The 15,763-nt window shown below is 44.1% G+C and overlaps 1 protein-coding gene across 3 annotated transcripts in view; it reads right to left on the bottom strand.

The window, feature by feature from the left end:
* The window catches only part of WASF2 (WASP family member 2), a 506,607-nt gene that overhangs the window by 72,283 nt on the left and 418,561 nt on the right, over positions 1-15,763 (bottom strand). For all 3 annotated transcript variants that reach the window (XM_086956878.1, XM_086956880.1, XM_086956879.1), the window contains one exon: positions 10,889-11,019. In XM_086956878.1, coding sequence (XP_086813004.1) covers positions 10,889-11,019 — 131 coding nt within the window. The remainder of the gene's footprint in view (positions 1-10,888; positions 11,020-15,763) is intronic.

The following is a 15,763-nucleotide window of genomic DNA, read 5'->3' as shown; positions in this document are numbered from 1 at the left end:
AAAGGCATTTGTCTGAATTTAGAATTTGGCCCAAAATAAGTTTCTCTATCTAGTAGGGCTGATGATTTTTCATAGTTGATAATAAAAACTGCAAGTAATGTCTTTATGACACTTATTATTCCTGCATTGGTTGAACATGCTTGCCCTTATAAGCCAGTCGACCAGACATGGGTACTCGTTTAGTCCCCTTTGACTGAAGTGTGCTGCCACTAAGGGTAGACATTTTGTAAATACTTGTGGTGCCGATTTAATTCCAAATGGTTATGCTGTAAATTGATAAATTGTCTTGTCTACCACTATTCTGAGGAACATTTTGTTTAATCTGTTTGTTGGTATGTGAATGTATATGCCCTTAATATCCATACTTGCCAGGTACCTTCTTTTTCCTATAAGTGGAATGACCTCCTGTGGGGTTGTCAAGTTCAATTTCTGCCTTGAATGCCCTATTGAGTGTCCTTACATCTACTATTGTCTTAATGTGTTCTCCAGGATCGGCACTAGAAAGTAAGTGGGTGTGGCACACATTTTGTAGCCCCTTTTCTTAACAGCTCTTTTACCTCCTGTCATAAGTGAGTTTATTCTTCCCTTGTGATTCTCTTTTGTTTTTATGTAATTGTGGGAGATGTTTTGTCAGTTTCATGCAATAGTCATGTCTTACGATATTTAGTATCCCTTTGTTGGAGGTGAGCTTTCTCGATTCCACTTGAAACCCCTCCACCCTTCCTCCCACTTGCGAATTGTTTAGGAGAGTCCTCCTTATTAGTCACATTGTTATGAGAGTTCCCTCCCTCCAACCCATCTGGCATGCCATGGTGCTGTGACAGTGCTTTGTTGTTTGAAGCTGTATGTCTGGTATTTAGCTGCATGCCATCCCCTTGTGGGTGCTCTCTTTCCTTGTGCCATAGCCTCTTGAGATGGTTCTTTGCATAAAGCAACACTCCCATGGCTCTTTGTATAAATCAACACTCCCATGGCCCTGGAAGTCGTTATCTTTAATCATGCGCTGTAGCGTTTTGTCAACTGTCTACCTTTATTCTGAAAACTGTAAGCCGGGCTTATCTGCATAGGGCAGTAGCAGTACATGATGCCTTCTGACTGTGTCTTCTGCGTCTAATGCAGATTTGAGACAGGTGTTTGCAATTGTTTTGCCCTCCAACACGATTTGCTCTCTTTTTGTACACTTCTGGTAGGTGTTGCAAGTGTTTCTGCATTTCATCTCACTGCTGATGGGCATACAGATTGAGAAAGGCATTGCACCACAGCCAACCTCTTCATCTTTCTCCCACCATGTCCACCCTCATGTTTTCCTTGTCTGGTGGAGGAACTGTGTCGGTTGGTTTGTAGGCTCTTTTGCGAGCCAGTACCACAATTACAGAATCTGCTGACACGTCTTCCCTGATGTAAGTGAAGTCCTTGATGGAAAACAGTACTTGCTTCCCACACTTGGGGTGATGGCCTTATCTGATGTTGGCTCTCTGAAGGCCTGTCTCTACCATGGTCCACGATACTGGGTAACATCAGGAGGAAATGATTCCTCTTTTGGTCTAGCAGTAATGTCTCTAGGAGGAAGCATGCTTCTTTTTGCTACTCTTCCCGTTGTACCTCAAATGTGTCTGCAGCTTTCTCAATGACTGCGTTGATTGCATGCAGCAATGTTGGCTGGGGGAGACTGTTAGATGGGTCGACATACGTGTCCTGCCAATCCTCCTTAGACTCTGCAGTCTGTGGTCGATTCTTGATCTTGGAATTGTGGTTTCTCCTCAACGAACCTCAAACAGATACTGTTACACCTTCGCCTGCAGCTCTAAGGTCAGTGGAGGTTCTGGTTCCGTTAATTCCTTCTCACTCCGAGTAGAATTCTGTAGCTCTTTAGAGAGTCATCAAACTCTTCTTATTAATGAGGGCTTCCAGTTTGGTCTTGTCATGTCGCAACCCAGAGGAATTTTTGTTCAACATAAACTCTTTGCTTCTCTTCTTTGAGGTCTATGTTGATCAGCTCTTCAGCGCCAGTGGCAAACCGTTCTTCGTCATATGTGCTAAGCCAATCTTTGAGGTGGGTGTCAAGCCTCTCTTCTGTACCAGTGTCAGTCAGGTTTTAGAGGTCAGTGTAAAGACATTTTTCCCTGATGCTAGTTTTGCCTTCTTCGAGTCAAAGATCCTCTGCCTTCGAATGCCCTTATAGTGTTGTCTTGCATTTTGTGTTGCCGTCCCTCAGCATCTTTTTGTGCCTTTTTTTCTGACAAGACTTTGATTACTTCTGTAAGTTCCGGTTCTTCTTCCTAGGCCTCTCCAGTTTTCTCAAGTGGGTCCTCTTCCTCATTCGATAAACCAAATTCTCTTAAACACTCCTGCTTTCACTGAGGATGGCATACCCTCTATCTTGCCCGGATTGTTTCCTGCATAAATTCAGCGTAAATTGGGCACACTTCCAAACAACGGTCTTTCGTAAGTCAGAGTCTGCGCATATTTGTGAGAGCAAATCACACAAAATCTAAAGGGGGTGTGCTCCATACTCCTTTCTTATTCTCCAACAAATAGGGTGTTTATCGCTTCTCACCTCTTCCGTGTTCTCCGGTGTCTTCTCCTTACCCAACAACGTTTGTCGTGATCCCCGTGATTTGAGAATATTCTCTGTTTTCTTTGATGAAAATGATCTTCTGTGATGCAGCTTCTTTCCCAACTCGGGAGCTCTGCCCTTTGCTTGCAGACCCAATGGCAGAAAAAATAATCTGAAGAGATGATTGAGATAGTGTCTTCGTTCAAGGGTTTCCAGAGCATGCATCTAACGTCACAGAAGGAGGGACATAGCACCATATGGTTGAAGACTTGACACCTGTGGGGGTGGAGGCTGGTGGAGAGGAGAGATGAGAGAAAGGAGACTACAAAAGACAATTCCGAAACCAACCACTAGACGGTGGAGTAATGCATTACATGTGAATCCAGAAAAGATTCACGCTGAAAAAACTGGGATAGCAATGAGGGAGCAAAAATGGAATTTGTACTCTGAGTATTCAAGATTTTTCATGGTATTTACATTTCAAGCAAAGACAGGCCATCAAAATCATATAGTTACTTACCCGTCTGTGTAGTTTTGCAGCTTGAAGAATTTTCTGGATTTACATGCTGTGCATTATTCCGCCATCTAGAGGTTGGGTTCGGAATTGTTGAATTTCCTTATTTTTTTTTTTTTTTCTTGTTGGTGGGCGTTGACATACCACCATTTGGTGTCCCCTTGTGATGTCGTAGTGCTTCCTCTTAAAGCTCCCACCCAGATTTTGTAGCAGGTTGTTAGTACTGTGGTGGCTGGGTCAAAGACGAGTGAGCGTTGGTTTGTGAATAGATGATGCAAGACCTTCTCTCTTACTTATTCATTTGGATGTCCATGCAGTAGTGCTTTGTGAACTTGTGCACTGAAGACCATGTTTCAGCCATGCAAATGTCTTGAAGTGGTGTGTTGGTGAGAAAGGCGATAGTTGCCCCTTTCTTTCTTGCTGAATGAGCCTATGGGGCCCTTTGTAAGATTTCTCCTGCCAGTTTGAGGCACAATTGTATGGTTTGTGCTATCCATCTTGCGATTGTGTACTTGGTTACTGGTTTCACAAGGAACCTGTTTTCAAATTAAACAAAGAGTTCTTTTGTCTTTCTGTATTCTTACGTTCTTTCAATATAATACATCACTGCTTTTCTATCATCTGGAGTGTGTAATGCTCTTTCTGCCTGCGTCTTTGGCTTTTGTAAGAAACTTGGTATCTGTATGGTTTGATTTGTGTGGAATTGTGATACCACCTTTGGCATGAAGCATGGATCCGTTCTCATGACGATTCTGTCATTATATATTTGGAAATAGGGTTCCTGTGACGGTAGTGCCTGCAACACACTCTACGTAGAGCTGTTATTGCAACTAAAAAGGTTGTTTTTAATGTGAGCATTTGTGGCGTGGCCTTGTGAAGCGGCTGAAATGGCGCTTTAATTAGCTGAGCGAGTACCATATTTAGATTCCATGTGGGTGCCGGCACCCTCTTAAGGGAGAATTCTTTTGGCTACTTCTAGGAATCTTATGACAACTTGTGAAGTGAAGAAGCTCTTTCTTGTGTGGAACCTTGTATATGCTACAACTGCAGCCAGGTGAACCTTTAGCGATGGGTAATTTAGCTTACTGTGCAGGAGATGTGTTAAGTACTTTAGCACTGTCTTTTCCTTTGTGTTCTTTTTTAGAAGTTCTTCTTTGAGGCACCATAGAGAGAATCTTTTCCATTTTGCCGAATAACATTTCCTAGTGGTCGAAAGAATTGCCATTGCGTTTTCTGGTAGCTTTAGGGGCCCAAACTAAGTCCACAGGAGCCATGCTGCAAGGATAAATGCTTCCGGTTCTGGGTGGAGCACCCTTCCCTTTTTGCATTGTCAACAAGTCTTGTCTGTTTGGCAATTTGTAAATTGATCCTGGAGAGATCTCCATTATTTCTGAGAATCAGGTCTGTCTCGCCTATTGTGGAGCAATGAGAATCATCTTCATGTGGCTAATCTTGCAGTTGTTGATCACTGTGCGAGGGGAGCGTAAGCAAATATCCCTGACCAGTCTATCCATAGTGCATTCCCTGGGAACTGTTGGTAAGGTTGCCTGGATGCGAAGCGTTGGCATTTTGCATTCCGTGGTGTTGCGAAGAGGTCGACTTCTGGAGTCCCACATTTATGAAAGACCTTCTTGAGTTCTGTTTGATTCAGTTCCCACTCATGGGACCAAGAAGCTTTCCGGCTTAGCCTGTCCGCTTCAACATTGTCCTTCCCTGGTCCGTGTATTGCTACAATTTTATCTCCCGTAGGATTGCACATCGCCACAGTTGCTGTGCCGTGCTGGAATTGAAAGGGCTACTGATTGTGCTCCCCCTTGTTTATGTAGAACATGGTGGTTGGGTTGTCTGTATCTGTATCTGTTTATTACTGAAACCTGGCTCAAAGAAAGTTCGGGTCCAGACATAGCTATGGCACTTCCGGACTCCTACGCTATCACCAGACTTGACAGGGAAAAGATACCTGGCGGAGGAATTGCCATCATCTTCAAAAAGATTTTTAATTGCGAATTTAAACCTCTTTTATGTGATGGCTGCCAAGCGGCGACATTTAAACTTACGCTAGCCCCTTATTTCACTTTAGCCGGAGTCCTTGTGTATCGGCCTCCGGGGGCAGCATCCAAATGGGTGACAAATATGTCTGCACTTATCGGACCGTTAGCCATGAGAACTGCCAATTTCACAATCTTAGGCGACATAAACTTGCATCTAGAGGATGAGGAATGCTCTTTAGCTAAAGACTTCATAAATGACTTAGCAGCTCTCAATCCAACCTTAAAGAACTCAGGGCCTACACATCGTGCTGGACACCTGCTAGATCCCATCTTTTCCAATCTTAACAATATTGTGACGCATTCTGCCCAGCCTCTGCCCTGGTCCGACCACTATTTGGTTAAATTTGCCCTTCAGGTCGACCCAATAAATAAAGATAATACTCCCCTACCCACCCAGTTTATAAGAAAGTGGAAACAACTTGACATTGACAGTCTCAATACCCTCCTGGAAGAACATAGGCCTTGCACTAAGACCACTGTTCAACAGCTTTCCTCCACAGTACAAAACTGGCTTCTTGCAGCCATTGACTCCACCCTGCCCAAAACAAAGCTTAAACTTAACACCCACCGCTCTCCTGCGCCCTGGTTCAACGATATCTTACAAAATGAAAAAACTAGATGTAAAAATCTTGAACGTCAATGGAGGAGGAGTTACTCACCTGTAATCAAGGAAAAATACAAAATTCAGTTAATAGCGTATCAAAAGCAGTATAGCAAGGCTAAAGCAGAATTCATCTGCACAAAAATCACAAATGCCTTAGACCACTCCAAAACACTTTTTAAACTAGTAAAAGAGCTGGCTGGCTCTAATACGTCTCAACTCCCACCTGAACTTAATAAAACTCAATGTGACCTACTTGCTGCCTTCTTCATCAATAAAGTCGACCAAATTCACCAAGACATTAATCAAGCTTCTAATAAATATAAGTTAACCACTGAAGCTACCCCAAACTGTGCATCACCTACCTCGGGTAATGCTCCAGGCATTCCGGATTGCTCTACTCCGGTTAATGCATCTTCTGTCACACTTGATAGTTGGCCCTTGCTGAACCCTGATATGGTTCAAAGGCTGCTAAAAACTATTAAATCTGGCTCACCTAAAGACCCATTGCCGTGCTCAGTCTTAAAGCAACTTAACAGCAACGTCTTGGTTACCATCACTGATCTTCTCAATGCTTCGTTACTGGAACAATTTGTACCCAGTGAATGGAAGCATGCAATGATTCATCCGCTCCTGAAGAAAGCTGGCGCAGACCCCAATTTGCCAGCTAACTTCCGCCCAATATCCTTGCTGCCCACCTTTGCAAAAATATTGGAGAAACATGTACATCGTTGCCTCACTGATTTCATTACCACTCATGACCTATTACCATCCCACCAGTCGGGATTTCGTGCAGGCTTTTCCACAGAAACTACCTTGCTGGGGGTAACCGAAAATATCCGCCGCATGGTGGACAAGGGCGAAACAGTGGCACTTGTGCTGCTCGACCTCAGCGCGGCATTCGACACCGTGTCGCATGCGGTCCTCGCCCAAACACTCCACTCCCTGGGCATCCGTGGGGCAGCTCTCAACTGGATTAGATCATTATTGGAAAACCGCACGTTCCAGGTCTTCTCACAAACTGCCTGCTCCGATACCATGACATTCAAACACGGAGTTCCACAGGGCTCTATTCTTAGCCCGTTGCTTTTCAACGTGTATATGAGCCCCCTGGCCAAAATAGTGGAGGAAACAGGGCTTTTAATGTTTTCCTACGCTGATGATTCCCAGCTGCTTTTTTCTTTATCAGCTGCAGATTCTGATAATTCCTCCACCCTACAACTCGGACTCTGTAAAATCGCCGACTGGATGCAAAAAAACTTCCTAAAACTTAACGGCGAAAAAACCGAGTTAATTGTGTTGGGCAAAAATAAAGAACTTTGGGGACCCCAACATTGGCCAACTGAAATGGGCACCCCCCTACCCCGGTTACTCATGCTCGCAACCTGGGCGTCATTATTGACGACTCACTCAGTTTACATCAGCAAGCGGTAAAGACTTCAGCCACCTGCTTTGCCATATTAAAATGGCTAAAAAAGATCTGTTGGATGCTGCCTGAAAACACCAAGAAAACAGTTGTCAATGCCCTAATAACATCTAGGCTAGATTATGGCAACGTTTTGTACCTGGGGGCGAACAAAACTACTGTCCGCAGGTTGCAATCAGTGCAAAATGCAGCAGCCAGACTACTCTGTAAAATTCCCATCTCTACTCCAACCACTAAATACATCAGGAAGTTACACTGGCTAAAAATTGAAAACCGAGTTAAATTCAAATCTCTATGTTTTATGCACAGGATTTCCACCAACACCGCTCCTAAATATCTGCAAAACCTGGTGCGCCCCTACCGTCCTTCCAGATCTCTTCGGTCTTCCACGGCAAATCATTTTGAAATTCCAAGGACCAGGCTGTCACGCATGGGTGGCAAGTCCTTCTCATTCCTAGGACCTTCGCTCTGGAATTCAATGCCACATACATTGCGGTCTGAGTCGAATTACATCAAATTCAGAAAAGCCTTAAAAACATGGCTCTTTAACATCTAGTTTTCTGTAACCGCATTGCTATGGCGATCTGCCGCGCCGGGAAACCCTTTGTTGGGTAGCTGTGCGCATTACAAATGTAAACAAATAAATAAATAAATAATCATCTTCCCATAGAGCTCTTTCTGTAGGCGTTTTCAAGGCTAGAAACATTGTTTTTAATTCCAGGATGTTGATGTGTTGTATTGCATCCTGCTCTGTCCACAATCCCATTACTTTGAAGCTGTTCAGGTGAGCTCCCCATCCTATCTGGGACGCATCTGAAGCTATGGTCACCTTTGGAGTTGGTTGTGTAAAAGTCTCCCTTGGTATACGCTTGTCTTGTTCCACCACGCTATCTCTTTCTGTATCCTTTGGGTGACAACCACTAGATCTTCCCAACTCCCTGTTACTATTGTGCTTGAAGCCATTCTTGGAAGGGTCTATTGTAGGCGAATGTTGGGGATTAAGTGAATGCATGAGGCCATCATCCCCAGCAGCGTCCCTACTGTCCTCAATGTCAGAGCTTACCTTCTTGAGGGGGTGGTTCCACTACGCATGCCACCTATGAATTGTAGAGCCCCCATAGATCTTGGTACCTCGTTGTCCTTTTTTAATTGGTTTAGCATGTCGTCCACCACTCTTCCAAAGAGCTGTTCTCTATTGAAAGGAGCATTCAGTATGCACCTTTGGCTTGAATCCTGAGATTCATAGCCATGCATGTCTTTTTTCGGTGGTACCAATCATCATTGGCCTGGTTGATGTTTCTGGAGCATCTAGTACTGATTTTAAGAAGGTATTTGCTATATTCTTCCCCTCCTCTACGATGTGTCTTTCTCTCTTTTGGTATTGTTCTGGTAAGTGCTTTAGTAGCTCACCTATTTCCTCCCAGTGCAGGTATACATGTCGGTTGAGCAACACATTAGAATTGGCGCTGTGCCATTGGTTCGCCGCATTTTTTGCGATACTTTTCGTCCATAAGGTCCATTCTCTTGCTTTCCTTATTGATTGGTGTCCCAATAGTACTTGGTACATTAGCTCTCTTCCTGGCTGTTATGATGGAGTCAGCAGCCACCGACCCCTTGATGTAATTAGGATCTTTGGAGGTGCGTTTGTATTTTTTCTCCCCTGGAGGCGTGACTGCCTTACATGTGGCAGGCTCCTTAAATGCCTCCTTTCCCCGGTCTAGCACACTTGGCAGCATAGGAAGGAACTGGTTCATTGATTGTGTAGGCATTAGAGTTTACAGCAAAAAAATATGACTGAGGCTTTTCTTCCTCGAATTGTACTCTGATGGAGAAGGCCTCAAAGGAAAGGTGTCGACAGCCTCCTCCGGGGAATCTGTGTTGAAATCTTGCAAATGTAGCTCTTGGACCTCTGAGGTTTCTGATCCTATGTTAGTTTGTTCTTCTTCTTCGAAAAACAATTCTCTTCCTACTACTCCAGAGGTTCGGGGGTCAACGGAGGCTAAACATCCTCAATGCTTTTCTCGATTCTCATCGAGGTCTTTGGCGGTATCTGAAATTGTTTTAAGCTTTCATCTAAATCTTTCTTTCGCTGTAAAATACTCTCTACCTCCGACGCGTGTTTCGGCCTCGAGACTTTCAGCCTTTCTTTTCGTGGTAAAAGGAATCTTGATGGTTGACCCTGGCAGTCAACCTCTTGTTTTGAAGTCGATTAGTCCTTTCGTCTTGGATCTTTCGAGGGTCTTTGCCATTACGGAGTCCTTGTCTAAAGATCCTACAGTATGTTTCTCAAACGCAGCTGCGGACGTCAAGTGCTTTGACGCCGAGGCTCCCATTCGAGGCCTTGAGCATCTAGTTTCTTCGAGGACAATGGTTCTCTTACCTCTTTTGAAGCTTTCTTTTTGACCTGGACGATTGGATGTCCATCTCCGTGTCTCCTTCTGGGACATTGTCCTCCTCATCGCTGGAGAGGCCCAGGTCCCGTAGCGCTGGTGCTGTGCTCTGCCCCTGCATCTTATAGTTGGCTCCTCTCTGCCTCTCCCTCACTCTCAGGATCTTCAGGGTGAACGCCAAACACGCGTTGCAATCGTCACTTCGGTGATCTACCTGTAAGCAGAGGTTGAAGAATGGATGTTGGTCCTTTTTGGCAAAATTGTGAAGGCAATTCAGGCAAAACTTGAACAGTGTTTTGTCCATCACCACGCACAGGGAGCCCCTGAACGAGCATTGTTTTTCTGGTCGTCGCTGAGGTTGTTCATTCCCTTTCAGCACCGTCCGGCACCTTGATTCCATGTCCGGTACCTTGAATCGCCATATTGTAGTTTTTTGTAGATTTTTTCCTGATATTCATCGATTCTTCTCTCCAAAGTTTGGAGCTCCTTCCGTATCCTTCCAGACCCAACGTCGGGAATAAATAATCGAAAGATGGCGATTTAAGGTGGGAGCTTCCGGGGAAGCACGACAACGCCACAAGGAGAAACCAAATGGCGGTAAGTCAAACCCACCAACAAGAAAAAAAGGACATACAACAATTCTGGACCCAACCGCTAGTTGGCGGAATAATGCACAGCATGTGAATATAGAAAAGATTCACAGTGCAAAAGTTGGTGCTACAAACATGATATAATGTTATTGGTTTGACTTTATAATCAAAGTTAGAAATTCAGTTCACAGCAGTGACCATATATTACCATTCAATTTTTAACTAAACAGGAGGAAGAGGGCAATGGAGGTGTGAGAGTAAATAGTCACATGTAAGGTACTGCCAGGGAAGGCAGCACTGGTAATAGCACAAAAGGAGCTATTGGAGAAGGGCTTCAATAACTCAATGGAGGAAGAGCCATTACATAAGGAGATCTGGAAATATTAAGAGTTTCATACAAAAGAAAACTGGAAATATGAAGGTAGAGCTTTACACAGCGACAGAAGTGCTGGAAAGGTGAAAACACTAATGTGAGGAAGTTAAATATTAACGTGGGGTGAACTGGGACTCTGAAGAGCTTAATATATAAGATACACAGGAAAAGGAGGGTTTTACTGCCCATGAGGACAGACATTGTAGACAATAGGGGATTGAACGCAGGGACGAAAAAGTGACCACCTGCTTTAGAGCAACAACACGCAAGCTTATGCAAACACCTATTCTGCAACAGTGACACATTTCCTCCACCCTCTAACTGCTCTGCAACGGTGATATACACATCTCAGGCCACACACTCATCTCATCCTACCACCCTCGTACCCGGGAGGGGCGTTCTTTTCCTTCGGCTCCACAAACTCTTTGCCCATCTTCAGTTTCTCCCATTCCTCCTTTCGAGTACGAATCTTCCGTGGATTAATGTTGCCTCGGTTGGGGTTATCTTTCTTCTCTCTCTAAAACATTAAATGGGACAATAAACACTTTACAAATCAAAAGGAAAAACATATTGTACTCCACCTGTAAGCATCTATTAGTAGTGTATAGTGCAGTAGATTTACATGCTTTGCATACTCCAGTCGTCTGATGCTGGGTACTGACATTACAAGTTATTTCTCTTAGATTAAGTTTCAAGTCACAGATGTAGAGGGTCTCCTCCCTTATCCCACAGTGCAAATGGTTTCCGCTCAGACCTCAGATTGTTTTCCATTCATAAGGGTGGAAAAGCAAACTTAATGAAGTGATTAAAGATTTATGTATATGTAAATATATGCCCTGTGGATTTTATCTGTTGAGTGATAAAGGAAACATATGCTTTCACTGCCGACTTATGGGGAGGTGAAAGGGTGCCTGTGAATATACAACACTACATGCTGAGAACAGATGCTTACAGGATAACTAATATTCTATTCGTGGCATGTGTGGATGTTGATGTTCTTAATACTTTGTGCCCAGCCATAGCATGTTGGCCGGTGATATATTCACACAGTTACGTTTAGTAAACATGTGTTGTGTTGACAGTGTTGCTGGCTTGCATCTGTCAGCTAGGGGAATGTTACCCAAAAAAGTCATGGTATCCAGCTTCTTCCCTGTAGTGCACTCAAGGAGGTACTGAAAGCACTTGCTTACCTTTAGCATAACTGGTCTGAATGCATTTTACAATCCATCTTGCAATACCTGCTTTGGAAATTGCTTGTCCTTTCTGTGGTGTTGCATAGGCAATAAAACGCTATGTAGTTTTGTTCTGTCAGTAGAGTGCATGAGTGCTCTTTTTACGTCTAATGTGTGTGTAAAACTCTCTCCACAACAGAGGCAGGTTTTGGGGAGAAAACTGGAAACTAGATAGACTGATTCAATTGGAAAGGAGAAATCTCTTTCGGTAAAACACTGAGTATGCCGTATCATTCTGTCTCTATGTTCTTAGTAGCCATTATGTCTTTAAGCTGAGTTGGTGAGTTACATGCACACACTATTCAAGAAAAATTACTTTCCATGAAAGAAACAAAATCCACTGAACGCAGAGGTTTAAAAGGTGGTCCTGAGAGGCAGGTGAGGACTACATTTAAATTCCATGCAGGTGCTGGAGAGGTTTTAGGGAGTATAGCCTTTTTAAGGCACTCAATAAATGGTTTGATTACTGGAATTGTAAAAAGACAAGAGAGTGCTCTGTTTTGCATGAATGCGACTACTGCTGCTAAGTGAAGTCATATAGTGGTGTACGCCAAAACTTTTTTTGAAAATGTATTAGGTAGAAAACTATATCCTGAACAGTTACTTTTGCAAGGTCTAATTGATTTGCAAAACAGTAATAACTAAAGCACTTTCATTTGGGAGCTTATCACACACTTTTGGTAGGTCTGCGTGCTTCGTACAGAATAGCCATACACTCTTCTGGAAGATACTAGTATTCAAATTCTAAGATGCCAGGTGCTAAACTGTAAGATTTAGCTTCCTGGGGTAGAGATATATTATTAGGCTCTGGTTTTGAGTGAGATGATCCAATCTGATGGCGAATTTCTCTAGTAGGGACATGGACATGTCTAATGGGGCTGAGTTCTATGTTAGTTAGGAAAACTGGAAAAGCATACATAAATATCCCTGACTAGCTCATCCATTGTTAATTGCTAATGGACTCTAGGTGTGGGTAACTGGAAGCAACACTCTGGTATTTTGTGTTTTCATGTTTGGTGAAAATGTCAACTGTTGGAGATCCCTCACTTGTGAAAGTACTGGTGAAGGACTTGGTTAGGGTTCCCATTCGTATACTTGCTGATTTGTCCTGCTTAGCATGTCCGCTAACTCTTTGGAGATGTTCTGCTAGGAGGTCTATGTTGTGACAGACAGTTAAGCTCCAAATCAGTTGAGCTAAAGTGGACAACACAAGTGATTGTGTGCCTCCCAGTTTTTGGATGTAGTGAATTGCAGTGATATCGTTGGCCCTTATATAAACTACCTTGTTCCGTACAAGTGGATAGAAGGCTTTGGGAGCCAGTGAAAATGCTAGGAGGTTGAGGTAGTTGATGTGCTTGGTCTGCTGAAGAGAATGCCACGTGCACTGTACAGTTCTAATACCAAACTGGGGCCCTCATCCTATGAGCGTACGTCAGTGGTAACTGTCACCTGAGGAAAAGGGTCTGAGAAAGGCCTGCCCACTAACATATTGTTGGGGTTCCACCAGTGCAGAGTGTGTGGAGTACTGGCCTTTATCATTGAGCTGACCTTATGCTTGTGACCATTGACTAACAAGGCACTGCTGGTGTGCGGTACAATTGCAATGCATAATGCCATCATCCTGAGCAGGTTTATTACAGTTATTGACAATAGGCAAGTAAACTGAAAAAGAGGCAGCAGCTATGGAAATGCCACCCCCCTCTGTTTATTGGGGTTAGCTTTCCCCATGATACCATTTAGGACTAATGCTAGGAAGTGTTAGAATTTCTCCACCCCCCTCTGTTTATTGGGGTTAGCTTTCCCCATGATACCATTTAGGACTAATGCTAGGAAGTGTTAGAATTTCTGAGATTTAGATGGGGTTTCCTTATACTGACTGTAAACTCTAGGTGGTGTAAGAGATGAACAGAAGTTACTTACATGTAAACTGTGGTTCTCCAGTATTAGAGTCTTTCATAGATTCACATGCTTGAATATTCCCCGTCGTCGGAGTGGGAGTCCCAATGTACATAAAATAGTAGTAAAAAAATCACATATATAAAAATATATATCATAGTAATAATAATAATAATAAAATAGAATTTAACCCCTTCGCTGCGGCGGCTATTCCGCCGCAGCGCTAAAGGGGCGGGGCGGCCGCGCGGCGGCCGCATGCTGGTGACGGAGCCGCTCCGTCACCAGCCGCGGTTGAGCTATGCTGGTGACGAAGCGGTTCCGTCATGACCCGCCCGCTCATTAGAACGCCCGCGCAGGCGCGGCGGCTGGGCCATGACGGAACCGCTCCGTCATCAGCACAGCTCAACTGTAGCTGATGACGGAGCGGTTCCGTCATCAGCAGGGGAGGGGTTATTAATAGAATGCTTGAAAGTACCATAAAACATTATGAACACATAAGGAAGCATTGAGGGAGAATCACTTCACTGGCATATCCATGTTGTTATGATAGTCCAAATTCCAGCCAATCAGGCTGTCGCACCCTCTAGAACCTTCTCCTCAGAAGCTCAGGCCCTCAGATTTTCGTAGCACAAGTGTGACAAAAGAGTCGATGAGGAGAAGAGAGCCTCTGAGGGGAGGAAGGGTGGGTCGCATGTGAATCTATGAAAGACACCAATACTGGAGAACCACAGTTTATAGGTAAGTAACTTTTGTTCTTCTCCAGTATTGGGCTGTCTTTCATAGATTCACATGCTTGAATAGAAGAGCAAGCAATAGCCAATATATCCATAAAAGGTTACAACTGTAATGCATGAACATATCGCATATTTAAACAAACACTATTAATGGTACACTGATGCGAAAATGCAAAACCTTTTATGGCAGGAGGAGGGAAGCAACAGAGGCTCACCTTACTTGAAAAAATTCCGAAGCACCGCTTGACCCACAGCAGTGTCTGCGCTGTCAATTACCTCCAGACAGTAGTGCCTCGTGAAACATACGTCTGCTGGACCACGTTGCCACTCTGCAGATCTTATGGAGAGGCACTCCAGCGAGTAGAGCAGTGGAGTATGAAACTGCCCCTGTTGAGTGGGCCCTCACCGGAGTAGGTAAGGGCTTGCCAATCTTTGTATAACAAAAAGAGATAGCGGATGTCAAACCATGGGGCAATGGTTAGTTTGGTCACTGGATGCACTAAACGCATCCGCTCATACACAAGAAAGGTGGTCTGGCTTGCGAAGGCAGCTGTCCGTTGTATGTAGAATTTAACACATCGTTTCAATCTAAAGAATGTAGAGTGCGCTCAGCTAAAGACTGAGGGTTTGGAAAGAAAGTTTCATAGGATGACTGGTTCATAAAGGTGAAAGTCAGATAGAACATGTGGTATAAATAGTGGATTGGTGTGCAGCACCAGAGAGAGTAAAATGGAAGTTGAAGGTAAATATGTTTGAGGGAAAAAGCTTGCATAGGACTCACACGTCGAGAAGACGCGAGAGCGAGTAGGAGGGAAACTTTCTATGTTAGAAATGTTGAATGGGTGAAATGGATTGATTCAAAGAAGCTTTGAGAAGCTGGGCCAATAAGACTTTGAGGCGCCAAGTAGGCAGGGAACGCCCGATGGGCAGGCACATTCTGTAGAGGCCCTAAAAGAACTTGCGAATAATTTTGGGAGGAATAGAGAGACCTGAATTCGTCATGGCAAAATCGAGAAGTGCAGCCAGTACTTTTCAAGATGAAATGAGAAAAGGGATGACTTTGCCATAAGGAGAAAAACAGGTAGGATTTGCTCTGGTGTAGCTTGCACAGAATTGATGCAGACAGACTCGCACCAGATACCAAAGCGTTTACATTTTAGTTTATATGTCTAAGTAGTGGAGGGGCTCTTGCGTTCGCGAGAAACCTCCCTTCAGTCTGAGGCAATGCACAAGTGAGCAAATTCAGAGTGCTCAGGTTGAAGCCGCAAGCTTGAGGCCTGAGGAATGCGGATGGTGAATCCGTCCATACTGCACTGTCAGAAGGTGTGGCAGAGGGCGAAGCATGATAGGTTCGCAGCAAGGTAGTAGGAGGAGACCCGTGCACCACGGTCGGCGAGGC

This window comes from Lissotriton vulgaris, chromosome 2_1 (genome assembly GCF_964263255.1).
Source record: "Lissotriton vulgaris chromosome 2_1, aLisVul1.2, whole genome shotgun sequence".
Taxonomy (NCBI): domain Eukaryota; kingdom Metazoa; phylum Chordata; class Amphibia; order Caudata; family Salamandridae; genus Lissotriton; species Lissotriton vulgaris.
The sequence above is the reverse complement of the archived record's forward strand: the minus strand, read 5'-3'. Positions and strand labels throughout refer to the sequence as shown.